The 27528-nt window shown below is 37.7% G+C and overlaps 2 protein-coding genes across 11 annotated transcripts in view; one reads left to right on the forward strand and one right to left on the reverse strand.

Annotated features, from left to right (window-relative positions):
- Nucleotides 1–62: 62 nt before the first annotated feature.
- On the reverse strand, nt 63–14122 carry pprc1 (PPARG related coactivator 1). Its single transcript, XM_081350251.1, has 14 exons — nt 13900–14122; nt 12047–12184; nt 11795–11947; nt 11625–11690; nt 9679–11479; nt 9558–9611; nt 8385–8445; nt 8031–8098; nt 6267–6921; nt 5958–6167; nt 3206–3281; nt 2994–3115; nt 2764–2915; nt 63–2470 (listed from the first exon to the last, which is right to left on the reverse strand). The coding sequence occupies exons 1-14, from the start codon at nt 13978–13980 to the stop codon at nt 2370–2372; spliced, it is 3738 nt and encodes a 1245-aa protein (XP_081206377.1). The 5' UTR covers nt 13981–14122; the 3' UTR covers nt 63–2369.
- gng2 (guanine nucleotide binding protein (G protein), gamma 2) overlaps nt 13968–27528 on the forward strand; it is a 15603-nt gene continuing 2042 nt past the window's right edge. Inside the window, exons 1-3 of one of the 10 annotated variants that reach the window (XM_081350259.1) lie at nt 14102–14156; nt 24086–24169; nt 25872–26004. The gene's annotated coding sequence lies outside the window, so the exon portion shown is untranslated. Of the gene's footprint in view, nt 14157–17927; nt 18288–18394; nt 18541–23392; nt 23947–24085; nt 24170–25871; nt 26005–27528 lie in introns of those variants that run through there. The other 9 variants (XM_081350258.1, XM_081350255.1, XM_081350254.1 and 6 more) reach the window with 9 other exon arrangements.

Below are 27528 nucleotides of genomic sequence, written 5' to 3' on the forward strand. Positions count from 1 at the left end.
GGCGGTTTTTTCTTGTAGTGGGCGGGTTTTGGTGAGCTTTTGGGCTGGAAATCACCGTTCCAATCTGGCAACACTGGAAAAGGGCAGAGGCAAATATTATCTCATTATCACATCACACGCATATCCTTTAATGGTGCGTTCACACCGGACGAAATTTCGCTTCAAACTTTTGTTTTGACGCGGGAATTGATACAAAGTGGTCAAGCGTATCACTAGACGCGGCAGGCGCGATTTTGACATATGATCCCTTTTTGAATTTGACGCGCTCGCGTCCGGTGTGAACGCACAGTTAGGCATAGGCAGTTTATATGAAACGAAATGTTTATAAATGGAATGAAAAAGGCCTGTTATTATTTTAATTTCCAGTTAGTTTCTTGATCTCGCGTTTCTGAAATGTTTTGCGGATGTGCTGTTTAGTGGACAAACTCAAGCCTAGGTACTTTTTGAGGAGTTGTAAAATTCTGAAGATTAATAATCCCCTAAAATCACCAAAGGTTTTGAAATGTTGACTATATTCCAGTGTTCTTATTACTGTATAGATTTCATACTCCATTGCTATGGAAATAAGCCTGTTGTTCAAATGAACCTGATTATGCCCTCGGCCTCGGGCGCTTGAGTAAATAAATAAATTAAATATGTGGCAGCCGTTGTGTGCAGTAAACTTTCTTTTAACAAGTCTGTTGTACTGATGTGATGACCAATGATAGTTTTAGAGCTAGTAAGCCTATTTAGAGGTGCAGATTAATTCAGGTAGGACTCTGTGTAGACATATTTTATTATGTGTATTATGAGGTGGTCCGCGAAAATTCTTGATTACAAATAGTGGTCCACACACAAAAAAAGTTTGAAAACCCCTGTTGTAGAAGACATAAATTAATCATCTCTCAGGCCGGGATTATACGAGACGTATGTCATGTGATGTCAATTTCACACTAGTTGCTGTAAAATCCACATTATATTTGAAAATACATTTCACTTGTATTACCTAATCCTCCACTAAAGGGATAGTTCACCCAAAAGATAAAATTCTGTCATTTACTCACCCTAAAGCTGTTCCAAACCTGTATGAATTTCTTTGTTCTACTGAACACAAAATATGATATTTTGAATATGGGTAACCAAACAGTTGTGGGGCACCATTGGCTTGCATAGTATGGAGAAAAAATACTATGGAAGTGCTCCACAACTGATTGGTCACAAATATTCTTCAAAATAAATTTCTTTGTGTTTCGCAGAACGAAGATATTCAGGGTTTCTGCAGGTTTTATGAAGGTACATACATTTAAAACTTTAAGAACAAGTAAAGAAAAATTGAGTAAATCGAAGAGAACACAATACATCAGTAAATGTCTAGGGAGAAACACGAGTTCTATTAGCAACACTCCAGAGTTTGAAAATACAACTTCCATCAGATATCAATTACTTTTTAATTAATTTTACAAAAAAAAAATCCTAAATCAAGATACATCTACTTGAAATGCAAAATGACACAAAATATGAATTCTTGTTTTCTTGTGAAACTGATGAAGTGAGTTTATGATTAAAACAAATCTGCCAGTGGGCTCAGAAGTTTCGTAATTCATTGATATCTGTTAATGTTTTTTAAGAATAAGCTATTTGCATCTCAATAAATGTATCTTCATTAAATATGTTTAGATATTTGTATTGGAAAACATGGCAAAATTACAGAGGAAGATATTCATTTTTTTGTTTGCAGCATTTAATGCCATGACTTTCTGCCCTGATTTAATGACCTTTTTAAGGCCTTAATTTGCTTAATGGCGAATTAAGATCTGCAGTCATGTATTCTAGCCACGATTTCCAAATTTCAGTAAAATCAAGACAACCCCCAAAACACCACTTATTTCAAATCAATTGTTGCTCATTTGGACAACATATTCACACAAATGTTTTGATAATCTACTGCAAAAGTCTCCTAAAAAAAAGAATGAAACAGATTTTGAATCACAAAAGAGACAACAAAAAGAAATTTATATATTTTAGGTTTATTTAGATTGAAATAAATTCAGCATATAAACCCATTATCCCCAACATAATGTTTCCATTCAATTCATTTTAAAATGTATCCAACATTCAGCATCAGATTAAACATTTAAATAAATGTAATTCTTTTTAAAAAATTCTCTTTTTTTTCATTCCAGAGTTTTATTATATTTCATGATTTTTTTTGCACTTTTGATTTTTCTTACAAATCTTCACTTCAATAGAAGGTGTAAACTTGCAGAAACAAAAAACACAAATAGAAAAACAAAACAAACAAAAACAGTAATTGAGAGCCAACACTGGAAGTGTGGGGCAGCATTTCGCTCCGAGGTAATAGGTCTTCTCATCGGTGGCTTGAATATTCGTTACCTTTTCAGGTTCCTCTGAGCTTGCTTGAGTAAAGTGTCAAAGTCTAGTGCATCAAATTTCCCCTTTGTAGGCTTTGGATTATACTCCCGGTTTGAATCTGAAAGTAATCAAAAAGAAACTGTTACATCTGGAGGCTTTAATAGGGAATGTTTTCAATGACTAAATTAATGATGCACCGAAATCTCAGCAAAAAAAAAAAAAGAATTTTCAGTTTCGGCCAAAATAGATTTGTATGGCTGAAACAGTGACGTTTAATTAGCGCTTCTCCAATGACTTGTTTTGACTGCATCAGCGTTAAATGAAAGCTTTCATTTTGTTTTCGGTAATAAATACATTCTGGTGCATCACTACTTTAAATGGAAGGAGAACAGCTAACGATGCGAAGCTCACCAAGATCAGCATAACTGGTTTTGCAAAACTGCCTCCTGCCTCCAAAGCAAAGGTCAAATGGAAGCTCATTCTGCTCCCTCAGCTTGCTTCCATTCTCAATAGCATTAAACGCATCCTTTTTGCTGTAGTATGTAACAAAGCCGTAGTTGTCTCTGAAATAACAGGAGTGTTAGCAATCCTCTAGTTAATGTTAAACAATACATCAAATAAATACAACAGAGAAGCCATACCCATTTTCTCTAAAGTGCACAGTGCACTCCTCAATCTTTCCGAAGAATGAGAAGCGTTCTTTCAGCTCCTTACGAGTCATGCTTCCCCGAATTCGTCCAACATAAACAACTCTCCGCTCCTCCTAAAAAACATTGCAATTGAAATGTCAGAAATCAATTACCAAGGTGCCTTTGGGAACAAATGAAGATATTTCCTTGATTGAAACACTCACAATGGCTTTCTCTTTGCGCATCTTTGTATCCTCATTGCAGTTTTGTGAAAGGTGGTAATCGGGCCTCTGATTAGGGCTGTCAAAAGTTAAAACATATCAGGGTTAATATATAACTTGTACTAACACAAACCATTAAAAAAAAAAAACTTTACTTGAAACAAACTGAAAAATATAGTCAGGATGAAATCGATTCTTATTTTTTTATGTAATAATGCAATAATTATAAATGATTTATCTGTGCACACATTTTTTTTTTTGAAGTTCATGTGCCTTCATAATCTTTAATCAAAGCAACTTCCTCTCCATCTTGAAGTGACATCTCTTCTCTGGACTCGTTTACACCTGGTATTAAAGGGCCCCATAATGGATTTTTGTAGTGTGTAACATAGCTCTAAGTGAATGAAAACATCCTGAAATGTTTTAAATCTGAAAGTGCACTGTATAAAGTTATTGTCTTTCAAAAGTAAGAGTCGACTCCAAGTCAATGAAATGAATTGTTTTTTCAAACGTTGTGACGTCAAGACGAAACATTAGCATATTACCCGCAAACTTATTACGTGTGCACACACCAAGGAAAACCTGAACACTGCAGCGGATTTGTTTGGATACCGGACAGCATCATGTCGAGTAGACGCTGTGCTCTACAATGTGAAGGTAAAGCCAGTTATTTTTTTTCACTGCCCAAGGACGAGCATGTGAAGAATCAGTGGTTAAAATTCATCTTTACCATGATATCACAGCAGTGTAATCCTAAACTTTTACTGTGTTACCTTTATTTCACTGACGACTGCTTCTCAAATCTCGGGAGTTCAATGCAGGATTTGCAAACGGCTTCCTCTTGAAATATGGTGTTCAAAATACTTAGATTTGAATTTTATATTGTGTAGGTCTCCTGCTAACTGGTAACTCACATTATTACTGCCTTACTGAAATACTTCTGCTAATCAGTTGCGGGCCACTATTACCAAAACTGTCTATTAATGCAGATTGTCTGTCGTTCTCACTACTTTGGGGGAAGATTAAGCATGGAGCAAGATTTGTTTTACCAACGTTTGTTACATCAGTCATTCACGCTAGAGCTCGGCTAATGTATGCACTGTTCTTGATACAGTTTCCACGTTCACCGCAATAAATTAGAAACATACTCGGTAAATAAATAAGTACAAGTAAAATAATCGGTTTGTTGATGGACATGCACTTTTTAATGCTGATGGTGAGGAATTAGCGTTACAGTTGCAACATATCATATAATGTACCTCAAGCGCATCACTAAGAAACGTCCTGATCGAGTCGTCCTTGAGATGGAGGTTCGGGTTGAATAATTAGTTCTTAGTGTTTCATCATTGGACTCGAGCTAGGATTGATATGGTAAAATCGATATCATTGTTCGTTACTGTGTTTAGTTTACAGTGTAGGAAGCCTCAGGACACGCAGAGCTGCGTTGTTTTGGCAATGGGCGTTTTTGCTTTTGATATGCGCTGTACGCAGTAAACCAATCACAAAAGACTGAGCCATCTGGCCAATCAGAGCAGAGTGCTCGCGGAAAGGAGGGATTTAGAGAGATTAATTCATCTAACGAGTCATTTGAGAATCATTGGAAATGTGATGTGCAAATATGTATTATGAGAAAATGAAACTTTTTGACCAATGTTTTTTGACCTTTGATGCATGTAAACCTGTCGTAGGAGACTCTAAAACAACATTAGGAAACTTTAAAATAGCATAATAGGGGCACTTTAAGATGCATTTTGCTTGATCGGATCACAAGTAAACGAGGGATTCCCATTTACACCTGATGTTTTAATCCTGATGTTTTAATTTGTCCACTTTTGGGCTCTATGGGTGGGTAGATGTATGGGCTTTTCAGATCTTTCAATCTAATGGATGTGAAAGGAGATGACAAAAAAAGGAAATAAAACATACAAAGCAAGTAGCTTTCATTTCTTCTCTGATTGCTGCAAGACCACGCCAAACGCTGTGAGTGTGTTAGATATCAGGAATTGTGCTTTGTCAATTTTTCTTTTTCAAACCAAACTTGGGTCTTCATCTGACAAAGTTTAAAATCCCGTCTGGCTACCGCTTACCATAATGATTACGCGTTAGGTCAGAAGGTGGAGAGAAGGCAGTCTTTTGCGGTTATTAGAACACATGAGCGGATACACTACAAAAGCAATCTAGTCAAATGCGTTTTCAACTACCCCTGGAAGTGGTCAAACGTGGACAAGTGCAAAATGTTTTAGACCCTGTTTACACGCGTTTAGCGTCATCCACTTGTAATCAGATTGATGAAAATAGTTTTTAATACCAGGTGTAAACAGGGCCTCTGATGACGCGTTTACTGGCGCAAGGACAGGGCAACCTGTCTCTAACATGAGATCACAGCAATGGAAAACCACAACCATCCAATCAATTCCTGATGGACAAAATCAAGTCCCGCCCTTCTTGTTCAAGAAGCAGTTTCACTTGGATATACAGAATGTCACAATAGCGAAGAAAATGCTATTGCAACTTTTGTTTCATGCTAACTTTAATGTACTAAAATTTACATAAACCTAATAAAAACTTTAGACACAATAAAAGCAAAAATAAATAAATGACAAATATGTATAAAAATTACTAAACTTTAAAATTACGATGAAAACAGAAAAAAAACTAATTCAAAATATTTAACTATAATAGTATCTCAATGATACAAAAATAACAAATGAAAATACACAGATGACAGCACATTTGCTAACATGCCAGTTCTCACCTTCTATGAGTTTTCCAACGCAGATGTCCATGAGAATCAGAAGAGCGGGACCTAGATCTAGAGCGGCTGTGACTCCAAGATCCAGAGCGTGAGCTTGAATAGGAATATCGACGCCGACGGGGTGGGGAAAATGACCTGGAGCTGGATCGGGAACGAGACCGAGACAGAGATGAAGAACTGGATCTGCTGCTGGAGTGACGAGACCTGTATCTGTACATGTAAAAAAAAAAAAAAGGATACTGTGATCTCAACATTACTTTTTAATTATCATACAGGTGTATAATTAGCATAGACAATGTCAAAGCGGACCTTTTCCTGGGTGGTGAACGTGATCTAGAGGAGGATTCAGAACTGGATTCTGAGCTACTAGAGGATTGGGCTCTGTATCTTCGCTTTGCGCGGCCTCTGTCCTGCTGGTACTGTCTGGAGGAACACTCAGAGTAGTCCAGAGGTTTTTGCTGGTTGCCTTTCGCTTCATCCAGTAAAGAGCTTTCAGTGTCAGGCCTGTTTGGAGAGGCATCTGGAGTCACCAAGGTAGAGCTGTTTAATGTGCACCTTGTATCTGCAGAGGGTTGACTGAAGCTGAGGTTTCCTTCTGTAACTGGAGTTGATAAAGCCTTGGAGACACTGTTCTGTGTCGGCTTAATGGAGGACAGCTCGACAGACTTGATTACAATGCTAGGCTGTTGTTTGACATTCCATCGACTGCCAACTTCATTTTGGTTGGCTTCTTTTGGAGGGAGGCAATAGTCATGGTCAAGGGAGAAAGGTTGAGTCTGCCCAGTGGTAGTAGGGGTCGGAGGCTTGCTGCGCAGCTTATTTGAAGGGAGTGGTTTTGCTTCTATCTGAATGGCCTTGCTAGGAGTTGGCTTAAGGACCTCTGACTTCTTGGTTTTCCCCAGTAAAGAAACCGGTGCAATGGGTTTCCACATCTGGTGTGGGGGAGTGGCAGGTGGTGTAAGGCCTATGGGATGATTCAGATAAAAAGAGTTTACTTTTATTCATTTTATTACTTTATTATTTGCATATTCTATAGGAATGCGTTTACATTATATAACAAAATAGATCAAATCATATGCGATTTATTTAAATTAAGCTATTTTATAAGTACACTACCATTTAAAAGTTTGGGGTCAGCCATTTTTTTCTTTTTCTTTTTTAAGAAATTAACATTTATTCACCAAGGATGCATTCATGGAAAATCCATGACAGTAAAGACATTATAATGTTACAAAATATTTCAAATTCAAATAAATGCTGTTGTTTTAACCTTTTAAAGAATCTTGAAAAAAGTATCACTTTCCACTAAAACATTAGGCAGCACAAATGTTTTCAACATTGATAATAATAATAATAATAATAATAATAAGACAGCTAATCAGCATATTGTAATGCTTTCTGAAGGATCACATGACACTGAAGACTGGAGTAATGATGCTGGAAATTCTGCTTTGCCAGGGATAAAAAACAATTTTAAAATATAACAAAATAAAGAACCGTTATTTTAAATTGTAATTATATTATACAATATATGACCCTGGACCACAAAACCAGTCACATGGGTCAATTCTTTGAAATTGAGATTTATACATCATCTGAAAGCAGAATAAATAAGCTTTCCATTGATGTATGGTTTGTTAGGATAGGACAATATAAAACTATTTGAAAATCTGGAATCTGAGTGTGCAAGAAAATCGAAACATTGAGAAAATCGCCTTTAAAGTTTTCCATTTATGTTCACGATTGTGCTGCATTCACTCACAAAAATAAATGTTTTATATATTTACGGTAGGAAATTTACAAAATATCTTCATGGAACATGATCTTTACTTAAAATCCTAATGATTTTTGGCATAAAAGAAAAATCAATAATTTTGACCCATACATGTATAGTTGGCTATTGCCACAAATATACGCGTGCGACATGTGACTGGTTTTGTGATCCAGGGTCACATATTACAGTTTTTACTGCATTTTGCTTTGGTGATCAGAGACTTCTTACCAAACCCAAACTTTTTAATAGTGTATATAAAATATATTGCACACTAAATTATTCTTTTTTATTTCTTTTACCTGCTGTGCTTCCCAGGTCATGGTTGCGGGTTTTCTCCAGGGCCTTAGTCTCCACCTGCTGCTCATAACTGAATTAAGAAAATAAAATGAATAAATATAATTTGCAATGGCAACATCAAAAACTTTGAATTGCTGATGTTGTTAAAACATCACTTAGACTGACAAAAGCTATGCTCATGTTTGTCTCTAATGGCCACCTTCACATTCTGAAGTCATGTTGAGAGACTTCATTTGTTTCGGTAGGTCTTGGTGAAATGTGGCTTATGGCCACACACACACACAAACATTGAGTTTGGTGCAAGAGCAGCACAAGGGCTGTAGGGTAACTCCATCACTCTGCCTCATGATACTCACCTGGAGTTTCCTACAGCGGCTGCTCTACCACAGACCTCCGGTACCCTTGGCTCTTCTTTTGCTGGAAAGAAAAAAGGAGGGTTGTGAATGACCAGATACAGGAGGTGAAAGTGGGACAGACCCTTAAAATAACTGCAACAATCAAATTGTTCAGCATTTAGCAGAACACGGCTACAACAAAAAGCATGTATTGTGATACACTACAAAACGTCCCCACTCAACAGCTGAGAAACAGCAGACTAAAGATAAATGCTTGTTTAATGGATACACAATCCGTATTCAGCCCCTGCATGTCCTCAGACAAAGACAGCCAACTGTTTTAAAATGGTTTTGTTAACAGGGCAGAATTCCAGCAGTTCAATGAACATTAGCACATTGCAGCTGTTTTCATTAAAGCCACGCCCTCTCTTAAAGTTACAGACCCTACCCTTAAGGTGTGGTCACAGTGTAATTTCAGCACGTTTTCGTGGGCAAAAATGTTTATTGTCTATTATTAATAACGTTGTGGTGTATAAAGCAGAGCTCACACAGAAGTCACTTTCAAGCAAAAACTTTCACCAACAGTTTCACCGCAGTGAACTCACAAACTAGAAAATGAGCTAAGTTTCCTATTTTCCACAGGGACCAATTCCTATTGGAATGACTGGATTTTGCCCATGAAATTACCAAGCAATGGTAAATCTGACCGCACCTTTAGAAATACCACACCCTCTTTCTTTTTTTCTTCTTTTTTTTAAGCTTGACTGGTTCTATATGACTGGTTAATGTTTTATCATTTTACAACAACTACACCATTTTGGTTAAACAGAATTCCACTAGGAAAAGGGAACAAACCTTAAGGCAATTTTACCTCATTTGAACCGAATGCCATTAATACATCAAGATAAGATGAACACGGTTGTGTGACAACAGTCTTATCTAACCCACTGGGTCATGTTAAACTGAACTCTGAACTTGCAATCTGTGCTTGACCTGGCAAAATGGACACAAATTCCTTTGTCCCAGGAATGCCAACTTTCTCCAAGATCCAAACGTTAGTGTGCCCTGGTTGCTTACAAACTAATGGTCTGTATTCTAAAGGTGGCAGTATGTGTTCACTAAGGAGGTGCACTGGTTTCCAAAGAAATTGGTGAACAAATACTTTAAGAAAAAGAGCTCAGACACATCACTTACTCTGAGACTCCTCAAACTGCTCCAGGAGGCTTGTAAGATCAGCAGCTTCAATCCCTGAAAGAAAAAGTTCTTTATAATCCAATCAACTGAAACTTTTAATTACATACGGAAAAATGCTCACCAATTTCATTTGTGAATGACTCAATCAGCTCAACTGTGGTGTTCTTCGGTTTGGTGATCTCCGAAGAAACCATCCTCATCTGCTCTGCCAGTTCAACAACTCTAGCCTGAACTTGAGCTGAGAAAAACGGCTGAACAGCTATCGGTGCAACATGAGGCAGTAACCGTGAGGTCAGCTTTTTAGAATTAGTTGGCAGGGTGTTTTTGGCTTGATCAGACACGGGGGCCAAAACAACCTGCTCGGTCTCTCTCTTTGCAGGAACAGCAGCACTAGGTTTAAGAGGAATAGAGTTTGAGCACTGAACTGGTGTAGTGATCATCTGAGGCCTTGAGGGATCTTTAGACGGCACACCTTCACACACATGAGCAGCATTGGGGTTACTATGTAAACATTCCTTATAACTAGGTGCATTGAGACTGTGAGAGTCTCCAGATTTAGTGGACACTGGTGGTGAAACCATCCTTTCAGGAGGTACCTCAGCCATATGTATGATCGGGGTAGAGGTCTCGGTATGAATAGTGTTTTGTGGCACGCTGATGGGAGTAGGTAGTTTCTGAGGTGATGAGTGGACTGAATGGGGTAAACTTTCAGATGATGTACCTGAAGGTGGAAGGGTTGATGCTTTAGAAGTAGCAGGTTTCTTAGAGGAACACATCAGTGAAGCTGGAGGGATGAGTAATGCTTCAGGTGTTGGGGGAGCAGCAGGGCCTCTCGGGTGCCATGCAGGCATGATTTCAGGTGCAAGGTCTTTTTTAACAGGAGTATGCAAGGTTTTACGTGGGTCTCTGGGGTTTGGGTCTGGCAGGCAAGGTATTGGGGGAAGTTCCTTGGGTGCTTCAGGCAACTTGGGCCATTTAGTGCTGTAATCCTCCGTTTTGTCCACAGGGTCTGGTTTCTTCTGCTGGCGGAGGAGACGGTACTGCTGTAAACTGAGAGGTTTGGGCTTGGTTTCATTACGCTGACAAACAGCATGCTGCTCACTAACAGGCTCTTGTTTTGAGGGTGGTTCTTCCTCTAAAGACTTTTCAAGAGCTTTGTTCTCTGGCTGTGAGTCAGTAATTTTTGCTTCAGCTTGAGGGGTCATGATGTGCTCCTTCTCAACCCGTGGCTCAGGGGTCATCAACTGTGTTGGACAAACAATTTTGGGTTTCTCAGGCTCTGCCGATAAATGAACAGGTGAAAAAGTCACCTTTTTCTTCTTTTGTTCTTTCTGCCGTTTCTTCTGGGGCTCCTCTTTAATTCTTGAGCTTCTTAAAATCCTCTGTTCAACCAGATCAGCTTTAACAGGTTTACATTTCTTTTTCCCTTTACATAACTTGCCAACCTTTTTCTCCTCTTCCACAAGAGATACTTCAGAAGGTGGTGGAAATTTTTCAGTACTATCCTCTGGCTTTGGTTCCGGCTTGTCTATGCTTTTCTCCGGGACTCTTTGCTCTCCTTCTGCAGAGTCTGTGTGAGAAAAAGGGATGCTGAGATCTGGGATTGCCAGGATGGGCTCTCCATGCTCTCCTTGATCAACCACTTCTAGCACGAGGCCCCCCTCGGGCAGGAGATGCTCTTGACCCTCTTCTCCTTCCACACATAATGTCATGCAGTAAGGGTGCATGTGTTTTACTAAATCGCTTAGAGTGACAGGCATGCTCTCTCCATCCTGTTCTAAGGACACTGGAAGGCACCAATCAAATTCCTCCAGTGATGATAAATCAATATTAGCTATTGGGTTTGAAAAACTAGCATCCCCATCTTCCTCCTCTTCTCCTTCACTGTTCTGCTTGGATACTCTCTGCATTCGTGGGAGACTCTAAAACAAAACATCATATGTCTCACATTAGTTATATATAAAAAAAAAAAAAAAAAAAAAAAAAAAAAAAGGCAAATCTAATGAAACTATGCATTTAGTTGTTTTTCAAAAATAGATGAGGAATAAAGATTCAGAACTTAAATACCTTTCCAGGAAATTGTCTTGCATGAATCAGTGCCTCTGGTGGAGACCGTGAAAACAACTTTCTCAGCTAGAGTGGATAAAGGAAAATAAGTATCTGAAAATGCATCAAGAAAAAAAACTCTATTGCATTCCTGACATGCTTGGACAGGTGAAGACCAACTGGAGACTCACCGGTGATTGTTCCTGGCCCTTCTGTCCTGAGAACAGGTCTGAATCCGGCAGAGTGTCAAAAGGGGACAAGTTCTCATCATCAACATTGTCAAGTATTTCAGTGAGAGCTGTGAGCAGTGTTGCTTCACTTTCCTCATCAATATTACATTTAACCTGAAACAAAGGAATCATTTTATGAATACCATTGCTGACTGACATGAAATTTGAAATTCCAATTCATGCAATGAACAGTTTTATAAAGGCATTATTTACTTCTCCAGTGGGGTTGTCCTCAAAAATGGACAGAATAGAAGGATCCAAGCAGCCATGTAAAACCTCCAGAGCATCTCCGTTGTTAATGCTGGGATAGTCCAGACAGCTTCCAGTGAAGCTTCCCTGAAGGATCTCTGCCTGCAATATTCCATTAAAAATAAATGTCCATTTTTATTTCATGGAGACTTTAATGTTTGGTCTTGCTTGACCCATCACCAGACCACTCCATAGAAAAATATCAACTGAAACTCAATACTTCAAACAGTCATTCACATCTGGCTGATGCTACACAAAATTAACATTAGTATTAATAATATCATATGTTTTTAAAACAATACTTCCAGAATTAAATATGCTTCTAAAACCAGAAATCACTGCATGGTGAAATATGCATTAGCTGAGTTTGTAAACAAGTTCATGTTCCCATTTTTAACAACTGCAAACAATGTGCTGCCTTTAAGGCGTGTAATCGCTGGGATGTTCTGCAGCAGCTGATGTTACGGTCAGCTTTGGTGTTAATACAGCTCATAGAATCATTTATTCACATGACTTCAAGTGAAACATTGTTAATAATCAACTCTCTTTGTATGAATCATTTTAATAATGCTCATGAATTTGAAAGCAAAACACTAAACCTCAAAGAGTAGACAAGCTATTTAAATCTGAGCAATTGTAAATAGGCATTTAAAAATGTGATAAATATATTATGGTAAATAATAAAATGCGAGCACGTTCAATTTATAAATGCGTTCATTTGTAGCTACAACCACGTGTTGCGCACACACGTCACCCTGCCGCAGTGCATTACTGGGCAAACCCAACACCGGCACAGTTCAAAACACACCGTGCGCTACCAGACATGCTGCATGGCCATTGTCATTTTCTTAAAATATATCTATATGGCATCTTTAGGCCAGCTTGATAACAAATCGTTCTCGCTTTAAAACCAAAACGGGCTGAATTAAAGAGTGCTGTCAGTAAATACACATGGCCCAACATGACTGTCCCACTCATACCAGCACCACGTGCTGGACAGCTAGTCAACGCAAACCGCATTGAACAACATGGGGCTAACTTTTTAATTCACAGTCACGACCATGCCATATAAGAAATGAATAGGTGATAAATCCAAACACTCGGAGTAGAATAAATAAAAAGTGTCCGTGGCCTGATAATCGCAGTTTCAGTGTTAAATGTTTAAGTTAAATGTACGACCATGCATAAACACTGTTAGATTCATTCTTTGAGTCAGCCACGTGGGTCAGAGTTACTTGAAAATGTAACAAACAATAAAAAAAAGCCATATTTGATCAACAATGGCATGTGTACTAAGAACTTACTAATACATAATTTCAAAAAACATTTACATTAAATTGGAATTCTCCTTCAGAAGTGACACATTCAAACAGCTAACAATTCCTGGTTGCAGAATATCGATAACATTAAAGCCACAAAACAATGCATTTATTGTTTACGAAAAGCAAAACTGTACTATTTTTTTTATTTAAAAAAACGATAATTTGTTGTTTAATCACTGGTCTAGAGTAATAAAGTTTTTATGAATGCAAATGGGTGGCAACATCATCTAACACGACCAAACTTTTGCATCAATCTCTTGACAAGCAAGTTCAGTAAACGTACGAAATCTAGCAACACCTGGAGAGTGCTAAATCTGTTTGTTTTTCTGTTTTTTTACCATATGTGAAAAAAAAAATGATGGTGCATCAGCATCCACGTGTCACAAAGTCCTGCACATAATCGCGTATTTACCTCGAATATTTGGCACAGTGATAAATGTCATCGATTTCATTCTGACACAACACCATATAAGTATCAGTATGTGCAGTTCTCACCTCGTCAAGATTCACCGGGGAGAACATTTGAGTATTACAGGCTTTTAACATCTCCTCGCCTGTTCCCCACCGCGCCGCCATCTTACAACTCAACTGTGTGTGTGGAAAAACGTGAATCAACTGCAGGCGCAGCAGCAGCCGGTTACAAACCACGTGCTATTTGCGTTCCCGGCAACTGAACGGGTTTAGTCCCGCCCCAATTATGCGTAATCTATCTAACGTCAGCTAACTCACAAACTCTTCTCTTTAGTTAAGGGGTAAGTGCTGGCAACCTTTTTTCTTTCTTGCTTGATATTTATTACCTTATGTAATGTTATGGTTTATATAAACGTTTGTTCAGTATAACGAAAATTGAGAAGTGTGTTTTGAATTCGTGTATTTGCAGTGTTATTTTATTTTGAACACGATGTTTAGTCACAATATGGGAACTTTGTAATCCATAACATCGATTTCATATTTCTCTGACCTTAGAAAAAAAAAGTTTTGAAACTTTAATAATTTTTTTCGGGGACTTGATACCGTGAACCAGTGTCATGCTGCTGGTCAGTTTTGTTATTGCTCAGTTTTGCTTGTGCGGGCTAAAAATACATATAAAATACATTGACATCTTTGCTAAATGTATAATGATTCAGCTGGCATACTTTGACTAATCAAAATTATTCGCATGTGTCCATTTCACTAACACTATGCATAGGCTACATTTAAAATAACATAAACACTGCTTTAGAAGGCAAACTTCTTTTAAAAAACAACTAAATTATAATTAATAATATTATTTTTATAGATAGATAACATATTTGTTGCTTTTAAGGAAGTATGTCTTCTAATGTATTGTGTGCTGGCTGCTAACTATTCTGCAAAAAATCAGTCAATGTGTAGATAGTCCTGTATTTGCAGTGACACATCTTGGCCAGCAGATGTCCTCCGTGTTCCTTCTTGTGAGCTATACTATACGCTACACAACGATTTTAACACTTATGTAGCTGTTTAAACATGGCACATGCTATGAATTGTTTAATAAATTCCTGTTTCTCTTACTGGAAGGATGATTAAACGCTCTCTTTCTGTTTAAACTAGCCTTTCCTGTCTATTTCTTGTAAAACTGCTGTTGTGGGCTCCACACTTTATGCTGTTAGCCACTAAATGGTGCCATTACATCTTGGTTTGGCTTTGTTGTCCACTGCTTTCCTTCCCCTTCAGTGAACTTTTAATTGAACAAAATGTATTTTGTCCATGTCACCCTTTTTAAGTGTCACTGTTTTTATGCTCTTTGCAGAGCTGTTGTGTACAGTTTAAACTTAAACTAACGTGTGATTTGTAAAACATATTGTAAGTCAACCAGTCTAAAATACTTAAAGCACTATCAGTTTCAGTTAACCCTTATTTTAGTGAAGATATTTCTCAGAGACTCACGTTCAAAGCTCTGCAGTTTAAACCCACGTTATAGTTGGTCCATGGTATAGGTGCAACCTTTAGACTTTTATTACCTTTACAACCTGTTTTATTGACCAACAACCCACTCCATGGTCAAATAAAACAGCTTTTATTAGACAGCTGAGATGAATCAATATCAAAATTAATATTTATTTGTATGTGTAAAACTGTTTAAATGAAGAAGAAACCAATAACAGACATAACTGATGACTATTATTAATACTGCAAATATATAGACTAATGCAACATGGGCATAAAATGAATCGCATAGTACTTGCCAAATTTGCCTTTTTTTACTTGTATTGTTATCTCTTCTTTTCCAAAATAGATATGAGTACCTGGTCACTTGGAAAATGTGCATTATGTGATAATGCACTTTTTATTCGTTTGGTGTGCCGTGAATTTTGTTCCTCAGACATTTACTGGGAAGCACCAATACTAGCAAAGTGTTTCAAGAGAATGTCTGTATGAGCATTGAAGACGTCACTGCATCATCTTGAGGGTTTTGTTTGCGTAAGCAGTGTTTGTGGGTTGCTTTCATAAAAAAAAAAGTCTCTCATAGTACAGCTGTCTGTCCCAAAGTGGGTGGACGAGAGCAATTACAATGAACATATTCGTGAGCAAGAAAATCCTGCTCCACCTCTCTTTAAAGCTGTGCTGTCCTGTTCTCTTCAGCCTATTCCTCGCAGCTACCTGACTGTACTTGAAAATCATTCATCCACTACCACTGTTGCCATGGCAACTAGAGGGGAAATCCATTTCATCAACCCCTTCGTCACACTACATCCTTCCGTTCCCCCTCTCTCTCTCTTTTTCTCTCATTCCCTCCAACCATCGTTTTCTTTATCTCTCTATGCTATCTCATGTTATTCTTCTTTCTTCCTGTCTCAGTCAGAGAATAGACAGGCAGCAGAGGATGCAACTCCCTCAATAAACAGAACCATGCTGTGGCATCAAGATGTTATAATACCTTGTTTTAGAGATTATGTACTTGGTTGAATCATGCTGTGTCATCTGTTGTGTTGACTGCAGTGTGACACGTTTGCACTATGTACTAGTTATCATTCATATGACATATCTACTACCCTTTGCACATTAGAATATTTCGTTATGTAACACTTATGTTTAGTTAAATTTCTTTCAAGCTTTTTTTCCTTAAAAACGATTTTTTAGTCTGTTATTTCTGTGGTATAACACATTTTTTTAGATTTACATTTTTGTAAATATATCTTATATTATTTTAACAGACTAAGTGCACAATGTAGAGGTTTGTAGAAAGCATATTTCACTACTAAAGATGTATAAATGTGACAAATGAACTTGAAACGTAAACCATTCAAAAGTTATTTTAAATTGCATAAATATATTTCACAATATAATGTATTTTTGATCAAATAAATGCAGATTTGGTGAGCATAAGAGACTTCTTACCTACCACAAACTTTTGAATAGTGCTGTATCTTTTATTCCATGTTTTTAAAGTATGATATTGATCTTCAGTCTAAAATTTGTCATTTTAGTTCAGTTCATGAAGCCAGCCGATCACTGACCTGAATGCAAAGCCTTAGCGGCAGTTATTTCTATTTGTCCACTATCCGTTAGAACAAGTGTTCATGTCAAATTCAGTCTTTGTTGAGTGCACAAACAAAACATCACTATAAATGATTGATTAACATCTTTGTGCAGGGAGTTTGTGTTGAGATCAGGGTGATTGTGCCTTCACTGACATCCTCATGGTAATCCCATGGGGCAGTGGGGCAGGCAAGCAGCTACTGGAGACACCAGATGGCTTCAAATTAGAATTGAAATCATGCACACACACATACACATACGCATATTCTCTCTCAGCCTCAATTGCATCTTTAAACTCTAAATAATAATTTGTTATTTCACTGAACGCAGTCTTTTGTGGTGATGTTGATGTATGGGAATATTAATGAAATTAGCCTATGTTTTAGTGAGTAATCCGAAAGGTGAGATAATTCCATTAGTTCATATAATGAATCTCTGTAATCAGATCACAGATACATTAATTCTATTAATTCCTCTAAAGCTTTTCAGCCCAACCAACACTCTACCTCTCTCACAATGGCTCATCCCAAATCACTCCACTTTTACTTAATTCGTTTTTAAATTATTATACTGATCCATCTACTGAGAACCATTGAACGGTATTGTACCCTTCTGAAAAGTATGAAAGCCTGTTTATCCCCTATAGAGTAAAAAAAAAAAATGCAATTTTGAGTCCAAAACACTTTGGCTGCTTCAAGCTGCTCAAGCTAGTTAGGCAAGCTAGGCCTGGTGGAGACAACAGCACAGACCAGCATCTAAAACACAACATATGCTGGTGACCAGCAATGCTCAGCTTGCAGTACACATATGCATGGGGATCCCAAAGTGACAAACCTAGACTCAGTGGTCTCAAGAGACACACCAGACTATTAAATTTCCAAATATAGAATAGCAAATGTTACACACACACATCTGCAATCCTGTAACACATCGTCACCTCAGCCTGCCCTGTAACTGTGTATGTGTGTTTACTGAAGAGTTGCAGTTGCAATTCCTTTTTTAATCTTCTGTCGCTATAATATGAGACTGAAGATTAAGCTTTTGATTACAGGAGCTCAGGCTGTGTGTGTGTGTGTGTGTGTGTGTGTGTGTGTGTGTGTGTGTGTGTGTGTGTGTGTGTGTGTGTGTGTGTGTGTGCACAATGACTCTGAAAGGGAGGTTTTCTCGCTCTCTTTCTTTAGACACACATACACATGCTTTGGGGGAGGGGCAGTTGTGGATATTTATCTGTGCTCCTTGTCAGCTCGGTGCAAGAACCTCTGTGCGGAGCTGCACATGCATGCACAGGAGCCAAAGAGCAGAGAGCAGAAATAACACACTGGTGTGCATCAGCACCAACACACTAGAATCACAGCACTATGGTCTGACTGGGGTGGCAGCAGGTAAATAATCTTGTTTTTCGTTTTTAGACAATGTCTTTGTGAGTGTTTGGGAGCAAGAGGAAGTGGCTTTCAGCTGGCTTCCTGAGCGATTCCACTAGTTGATGGGCGGAGCGAGAGGAAGGCTGTCAGCTGGGGCAGTGTAGCAGCGTGTGTGTGTGAGTGTAGGTGCCAGAGTGTCAGAACAAGGAGTGCATGTGTGCTACTGTTACATACTGCTCTTGTGTTATTTAAGATTCTGCACACACTGAAGGAGGTGAGTAGAAAATCTTTTTCATGTAGGCACAGACAGATTTGTGTGCAGATAGACAGGCGTGAATGTGTCAGTGGGGCAAGCTGTCTAAATGAAATCATTTTCATTTCATGTTTTTTTTTTTTTTTTTTAGAAAAAAAAAACTCTTTTATCATGTATGTTTGAGTTTTTTTGTGTACTCCTGCACTGGATTATTGTCAAATGTGTACAGTGTTTTCCACTGTGTAGATGGGTGTGTTTGTTCTGACTAGTCTTGCATGGACGCACTGCTTGTCCTCAGCCGTTGCATGTGTGTCAGTCTAAATCAGTCTTAAATCGCTCTGGGGACGAATATGTTTGCTTGTGATTTACAAGAGGATGTGTCTGTTTGTACGGATCAGGGTTTAGTAATTTTACGCGCAGTAATGTAGAGCAGAAATGCCTTTTTTGGTCAGGTGTGTGTATGAGGAGCATCAAGCATCTGTTTGGGGTAAATGCTGCCGGAGATGGGGGGATGAAAGTGGAGGAGAGCATGGGGGAGGGGTGGGAGAAGATGCTGAAGAGAGAAAAGAGAGAGAGAGAGTGAGATGGAGAAATGGTAGAAGGAGAAAGGGGTTTGAATATTTGAGAGGAATCCCCCAGGAGTCCCCAGAGAATTTTGATGATGACTCTAGAACAGTGCTCTTTCTTGCAGAACGTTCCCCTCAATGGTATGACAGGCTGAACTCTGGTTAGCACTATATAGCTCACATACATTAAACAGTGTTCAATGCATGGAATTATTCTTATAAGAGCTTATAATCACAGAAATTATTGTTTCTAATCTGAATGCTTTAATAGTATTTTGTTAGTGTCATAGAATTGTTGAAATGATGAGGAGAAAAGGATTTAAATGCGGCAATTTTAGTTTTAACAAAAGAACTCGGGAACAGAACAACCAAGTTAACACGTGACAATAACTGACAATGAACAGAAGGAATCACCGAGCTTAAATACACTGAGCAAACCAATCAACTAAATGAACATCCGGTGCAAACGATAATCAAACAATGAGTAACCTAGGAGACTAAATAACTGGAAAAAGTAACAAAGGAAACCAACTCAGTGTAAAACTCGAACACAGATACATTTTGAATTTATGTGTCATACTTGATGCTTTGGTAGGCTTTTTATTTTATTTAATTTATTTATTTTTATTTATTAGGCAATCAGGATTCCACAGCATCTTATGTAATGTTGAACTTTTATCATGAAGATATCCAGTACTTAATAAGATAATTGTCCGATGGGTGTGTGTGTCCACAAACATAAATAAATATTCATATAACAGTTTTCTTTACACTTTTTTTTATTAGGTTTAGAATTTGCTATAATTTCTGAAAATGTTATTTATTTTATTAACTATAATATCCAAGAATGCTTGTCATTGAAACACAAACATTTATTGGAAAACAATTGTTTATTGTGCAAATATGATCAATTCAAGACTTTTAAAAAAAGATCACAGTAAACAATGTTCATACATTACACAAAACTAATTATTTACATATATCTATGTAATTATTAGTTGGTTATATTGGTACATAGATATATGTAAATAATTTATCTGTATGTATATTTATAGAGAATGAGTCATTATACTTTTTAAAACTTTTTTTTTATAACTTAAAAGTGTTTATAAAACTATGAAAGTGTTTGGAAAATAAAGTTATGTACATTATGGTTACTTTTATATCTTCTGTAAAATTGAAAACTCAGAGTGAGGAAAAAGCCTTGTATTTATTGATAAGGGGACACTAAGAACTGTGTATGTGAGTACTGTACATTTTAAAAAAATGACTTGAAATTAAGTTGAAAGTAGAGAATGCAACCCCGGATGTTTGGAATAGTGTTAACTCTCCGGGAACCTTGGGTGTTGTTCTTGGCTAAGTGGCAGATTCTGCAGGAAGTCATTTTAACCCACTGTAAACACACACGAGCTCCTGTTTCATTAAAAACCACAAGTCTTGATAATCCTGAACGATCTCATCCTGTATTTAAGTTTTAGTTTAGATAGTGTTTTATGAACTCACAATGAAAGAAATAAAGTCAGAAGACATTTTTGAATATTGAATGAGTGTTAGCCTAAGTTCATAGAGAATTGCCTAGCTTTCCTAACTCATAACACATGAGGGGAGGCTACTAGTCTTATGTTTATAAGACTGAATCTTGCATGAGAACAGACCCGGACACCAGAGGAAACAAACCATAGAGCAATACGTATAGTTCAGACAGAATCACAGACATTTCATATTTAAAGCTGAAAAGCTGTGTCAAATTTACATGGGAGGTTTTTGATTATGCTGACAGACTCTGCAATGTGTGGCAGACGTTAGGCGTCAGAGAAACGGAATGACGGACATGGTTTGAGTCTTGAGATCTGGGGCCTAATTTATAAAATGTTGCGTGGAAACCATCCTACATTTGATCTTACGATCATTTCTCGAATGTGTGATTCAGAGAACCTACGCAGAAAAAACGTGCGTACGCTTCTCTACCAGATGTGAAACGTATAAATCGCAAATGATCTTGAAATTGTGCAAAAATTGCTTAGAATTCCAAATACCTGTAGCCTACTCCGACTCTCTGCCACAAGGAAAAGTGCATGTCTGCTTTGACCCTGATTTGGTGCAAGCACTTTTCCATGTCAAAGATCGTTTTTATCTATCTGAATGTTGGCATGAATTTTAGGGGCCATTTACATGACACCGTAAAACTTTTTTTGTGTTTCGGCCATTCATTTACACGACAACAATGTTTTGGGGGCCTGAAAACACAAACATTTTTTTGAAATGGGTTTCAAAGTGCCAGTTTTTGAAAACGTGTAAACCACAAACACACAAATTTGTGAAACCGGTGACGTCATGCACATGCATATTACATGTTCAGTCTATAGGCATGTGGTGTTTTTTTACAAATTGACATCGCCAACTATACTGGTTTTTAATTGGTTTTGCGGATTCGTCTGAACGGGGATCATTTCGACGACGTTGTTGTCTTTACGCGAATAAAGCAAAGGAAAAGCTTTTCCATTTTCAGTACATCGCTGTCATGTAAACATACCCTTAGCGTATGCACTCGACCTGATCTCATAAATGCGTCTCTAGCACACTTTGTATTTATCGTGCAATTTATATGCGAAAATTCGTTTTTACGTGCATATGATACGCACCTTAAATCCCTTGGGTAGAAAGAATTATGGTACGTTCGTGTTTGGGTAGGATTAGTGGTGTGGGGTAAATGGGTATTACGCGCAAAAAAGTGCGTTTCATATGCACGCGAAAACTACGTATCATATGCACGTAAATTGCACCATAAACACAATGCCTGCTATAGAGACGCATTTCATGATTGGCACTAGGTTTAAATCTGTGCGTACGCATGTTTTATTAATGAGGCCCCTGGTGGCAGGGTCAGTGTCTACTATGGGACCCCTGGAGTGAAACCAGAAAAAAACATTATAAATCTGTCTCTTTCTTTCACTCTCTCTCACACACACAAACGCTCTCTCTTTAGCATCTGGGGCTCAATGGATAAATTATTAAACTGGCCAGTGTCTGCTGAGGCCTGGAGAGTGTAACGTTTAGGTCCAGATGATAAAGATGAATAGTTCAATAAAACAAAAGATTTATTGAATAAAACAAACTCAAGTAATCCACATGAAGAAAGGCAACGTGACAGCATGCATAACACAACAATACCGGACAATTGAGTGGAGCACAAAGAGGAACTTAAATACACAGTGATGATGACAAAATAACAAACAGGTGTGATGATTGATTGAATGTCCATGACAGCTAATGCCTGGCAAGAAACTAGGAACAAAGTAAACACAGAAAACAAGAAACTGAGGAATACAAACTAAAGGTCCATGAAAATGAAACTAAACACAAAGATCGTGCCAGCTGAGAAAATGTTACAACCTTGGATCAATGGAAAAATGTGCCCGTAACTTCTTTTCTGCAAAACTCTTAAAGCGTACCTATTCGCTGCAGTTTCAAAATTGACCCTGTTTACTTTATTAATATGTTCTCTGTATTTAGAAAAAATAGTTTATGTTCATAATCTTTCATAAAAAAAATTATTTAGGCCATGCAGTGGATAATGTTAACCAATAGATAAATAGCTGGGTGTTAAAAAAACTTGCATTCATTCAAGTAGCCTATGTATGTAAGCTGACTTTTCAAAATTCAATCAATTCACAATGAATAAAATCAAGGCCTGTTCTACATTTGTGCTTGTTGAATGTCCTGTTTCACATGGAAATATGTTCCACATTACAGAAGTAAAATTGGGTGTGAACACAATTCACATTGACTATTGTTGCCTATTGTTGGTGGTAGAGTTAGTCAAGCACTGTGTCAGTTACAAACATTTGACAACTTCTTAATCCAGCCTAAGATGCTTTCTGGTATATTTTTAAGATGTTTTTTATTGGTTAAAGATAGTCTCTCTGCCTGGCCAAGACCCCTTTCTTACAACTGACTGCAAGCCTCACATTCAGATCTGCCTCCATTCGATTAACACCCAATGAATTATACCAAGTCCCCACCCTGCATTTTTTTTTTTTCGTTAATCCGTGACTTTACTCGAATGTACATCAAAAAACAGAAGAAAAGAACCATATTCATCACCATTAAGCATTAGAGAGACCAACTTCATACATTCATCAATTATTTCCATACAATAATTTATTAAGTTAATTTATTATTTCTTTGAATGTTGTCAAGAGACAGCCAAAGCATCTAGTAAAAGTATGCCATTAAACAAGCAGCAAGCTAGTAGCTTTGACCATGTGCGTAGGTGGACATGTGACCGGGGTTTTATATTAAAGTGTGAGGCTACTGTTCCTCATTCCTGCGTTATCACAGTCATGTTACCTTCAGTGAAACTACTTGCGAGTGTATTAATTCTGTTCAAAAACAAAGTATTGAAGTAATAGAGTGACTCATTTTATACCAACTTGCGGTGCACCCTAATGTTGTTTAAATGATTTGGTGGTGCTGTGTCCACTAAGACCGAAAAGACGTGGAGAGATGAATTGTTGCTGGAACATTCTGGGTGGAAATGATTCACAATAGTGGAATTCCCTGCTGCTGCAGAGCTTTTCCAGCAGAGTAATTGGCACATTTATCACACTGACAGAGACAGACAGAGGAAGAGAAAGAGAGAAGGTGGGATGTGAATACAGCAATCTGTACTCTTAAAAGTTCTACTTAACCCTGCTATAGTTTTACAAAAAGAATCATATCGATCAACTGAATGTGTTATCATCACGCTTAAGTCAGTCGTGTTGTTTTTGTTTCGATTGTGCAGGCTGGGGTTTTTGTATAGGCACGTAAGATAAACTTCAGTCAGGTCTCGACTGTAACTGCAAACAGTCTGGGAAAGGTGTGACATTCTAAACCCTTCAACCAGCACATGCACACACTGTACACATACATGCACACAAACACTTGCAAAAGGCCTTGAGCTGCAACCGGGATATAGAGCATATGGACTCTAACTGCACGGCTTCCTTTCTCAACAGAGGCTGAAGACACACCGCAGGAGGTGAACTCACTTTTGAAGATATACAAAAAACGGGCAGAAGGAGAAAAGAGTCAAAAATAAGGTGAGAACCAGAAAGAAAATATGTAAAAAGAGAACAGAAATGCATACTGTATATCACCCACTGCAGTGCTAAAACATAGTCTACTAGTGTAAGAGGGTGATACTTGCTATTAGACACATGCGCTGATAAATGTTTTGGGATTTTTCTAATTTTTCAAATTTCATAGCGCTGTGTTTTTTGTAGTTAGGCCAAAGGCATCCATTTTCCCACTTTTGCTCTGTTCTAGAATGTTCTGTTAGGAAGAACCTTTTTTCAGCCCAGGGAGACTCGATATTACACCTTGATTATTCTTGTTGTGTTACATTATAACAGACTTCTCAAATGCTCCCTGCAGTGGCACTTCCATTTCCCTGCTGGCCTTCCTGTAGAAATGCGGCTTGGGTAAATGGCACACATATGGCCCACTCTCTGGGGATACAAATTAAATGAGCGCCCCCTGTACCTCTTCAAATATATACATGCCGATTTATAGACCCCTAACAGTCTTCTGATGAACAAATCAATAGAGATATTGATTTGCATTTTTTTTTAAGTCAAAGAGAGTGCATGAAGTTATTGTGAAAACTGGCTATTGCATAGCTGTGATCAGTCCACTAAATATACTACATTTTCAATGCCAAGGACCCCCAAATATAATGATCCCCTTGTGAGGGGCTCTTCTTAAAGTAGAAAGGCAGCTATTTATACTATGTGAACAAAATTTAAACATGTTTTTACGAAACAAAAGTTGACATGATGCAATTATATAATTGAAATTTCTTTCTGATTCTGATAATTGCCTTTCATTGTCAACGTTAAGGAGCCCGCAGGAAGATGATTAAACTTATACTAAATACAGAGTGAAACAAAGCTAGACAAGACAAGGAACTGAGGAAAACCAAGGGCTTAAATACACTAGGAAAGCTAACCAACAGAAGAGGGTGAACTAATAAGGAACCATGGAAACTAACTAGTGGCAGGAACATGAGAACAAAGGAAACAGGAACTACAACTAAACCAAACCAAAACACAATGAAACCAACATACATGTGACATTCATATTGTACTTTTAGATTTTTATATACTAAATGAATATAGTATATGAAAATAAACAGTCTATTTAATTTTTATGGAGTTTTATAGAGAATTTTATGGATAATTGTATTTTCCCCCCACAAAATGATATTCAGATATATTTTTTCCCAGTTAAAAACTAGGACTGCTAAAATAATCCTATAATTTCTGACTTTTGACATTTTATTAATTTAGCAGCAAATCTTATTTTTTCCTGATGACTACTATATAGGGGCTGTTTAAAAACTGAAAACATGTTTTTTTTGGGTTTTTTTTTTGGCAGTTTTGGTCGTCCATTTACACACCAATGTTTGGGGGCCTAAAAACGCAAACTTTTGAAAACGGGTTTCAAAGTGCAAGTAAAAAAGCACAAAAAAACTATTGTCTCCTTGTAAACTACAAAAATGTGAATTTGTGAAAATGGTGATGTCATGCGCATGCTATATTATGCACAAAGTAATGGGTTAACTGGCGATAGATGTCTCCAGCACATCTCTGAGCCTCTAGTTGATCACATACCGCACGGACTGTATATCAGCAGGCTACACACTCTTCAAGTTACTGTCTGGCGCTGTTCTCTTTCCTATCACTGACATTCTCCTTTTGCCTCCTGAGTTTTAATCCCCTCCTCTCTCTGACCCCCTATAAGGTAAAGTTTTGAGCTCCCGGAAGACGAATAGGGACTGCAATCTAAAATGGCTTTTAAACACAGACTCCACCCTGGATTTGTGTTGATGTTCCTTGTCTGGCTGTAAATGTCTCTTTAGGCCTGATTTACAGAGGTAGGCAGTGTGCTGAAGCTGTCCCCTCTCTGAACTCTTAAGATGTATGGGTTCCCCAATCTAAAGTTGCCTTTGGTGAGCTGAGCTCCATCCTTGATTTTAGGAGTGGAACGTTTCATTGCTGTCGGATCGCTCTGTATCTCAGTTGCCTAGCAACTGAGGTCCATTGCAAAGAGGCATGGGATGGTCACTAGGTTTAATGAAACAGTCTTTACAACAGATTACCAGGAGCTGAGGATGAAGATGCTGCTTCTCTCAGAAAATTGGAGCCTGGATTCTCATTAATTTGTGGAATAAATGCTAAATCCTTTGTATTTTACTAAGCATAACTGTATTTACAGTTACTTATTTCCTTCTTTAATCTGATAAAGCTTTTTTCAGTGGCATACAAAATAACGCATTAACTGTTGAATCATAATGTAATAATATCAGGAAATATAATTGTAGATAATGTTATAAGAGTGAGGACATTGTCAATGAACATTTGGATGTCAAGATACTGACTACATTTGCGAGCTTAATTGGTTTACAAGTGGAAAGTTAATAGGCCATGATGAACTTGTTTTCTTCAGGCCAAGTTGGAGTTTCCTCTCATTTTCAATTGTATATTTAATTAGATTCACATTATAAACACTCAAGGGAAGGTGGGTCTTGTGAGTGAGGAGTAAATAATGCTAGACGTTGGTCAGGGATAGGAAGTTTCGGCTCTCTTTCAGTGAGCTGGGTTGGGCTCGTTACCTAGAATGAGGTCAGTGTGACAGCTGATAGTCTAGCGCCCCCTGCTGTCTACTCTCAGCAGCAGGCCTTTGTGTTTAACCTCACTGCAGGAGGGCCAAGTGAGATTAAACACTCCAAAACACCACAGGCCTTTGAGCTCACAGTCATGACAGGTGTGTCACAGTGTGCTATCAATACCCATATGGCAGAGCTACATAAATACGTAAGAAGCACTCACATGCATTTGCTTTTTCTATCGTTGTGGGGACTATATTGACTTCTATCATTTTTATACTAAGCTACTATTTTTTATCCTGTACCTCTATATATACATAGATTTAATTTAAATTAAATTCATTATTGATGACTGTAAAACTGTGAGGAAATGAAAAAAAAAACAAACAAGCAAAAATATTTATATTACTTTTTAGCCATTAAATGTGTTGTGGCCCTCTCTGAGAGACTTTGAATGAATATGGAGTTTGTTTGGAGTCTAAATAGTGGGCAGACAGTTTGGAAGGAAGTAAGGTACAGAATCAGTGATTTTTGGTGAACCAGGTTCCTAAGAAAAGACCATGCTGGTTTACCAGCTAACCACATCTAACCAGCTATGATCTATCACTGTCATAATACTCTAGACGAGCAAGGATTTCTGTTTTTTTTTTAATGGCATTAACCACCAAACACGTTGATGCCCTTACAAGGGACCACCTTAGAATAGAGTATATATAATATGGGGGATAAGTCTCTTATGCTCACCAAGGGTTGCATTTATTTAATCAAGAAATCTGTAAAAAAGAGCAATAT

Source organism: Scardinius erythrophthalmus (genome assembly GCF_964197995.2).
Source record: "Scardinius erythrophthalmus genome assembly, chromosome: 21".
NCBI classification, from domain to species: domain Eukaryota; kingdom Metazoa; phylum Chordata; class Actinopteri; order Cypriniformes; family Leuciscidae; genus Scardinius; species Scardinius erythrophthalmus.

Bases quoted from the DNA above. Each gene is read 5' to 3' on its own strand.
- pprc1 (XM_081350251.1), bottom strand. From the start codon at position 13,980: ATGGCGGCGCGGTGGGGAACAGGCGAGGAGATGTTAAAAGCCTGTAAT. The intron at 8,446-9,557 runs GTAAGTGATGTG...TTTTCTTTCCAG, and splicing joins GCAGTTTGAGGAGTCTCAGA to CAAAAGAAGAGCCAAGGGTA. The intron at 3,116-3,205 runs GTGAGTGTTTCA...AATGTTTTTTAG, and splicing joins TGCGCAAAGAGAAAGCCATT to GAGGAGCGGAGAGTTGTTTA.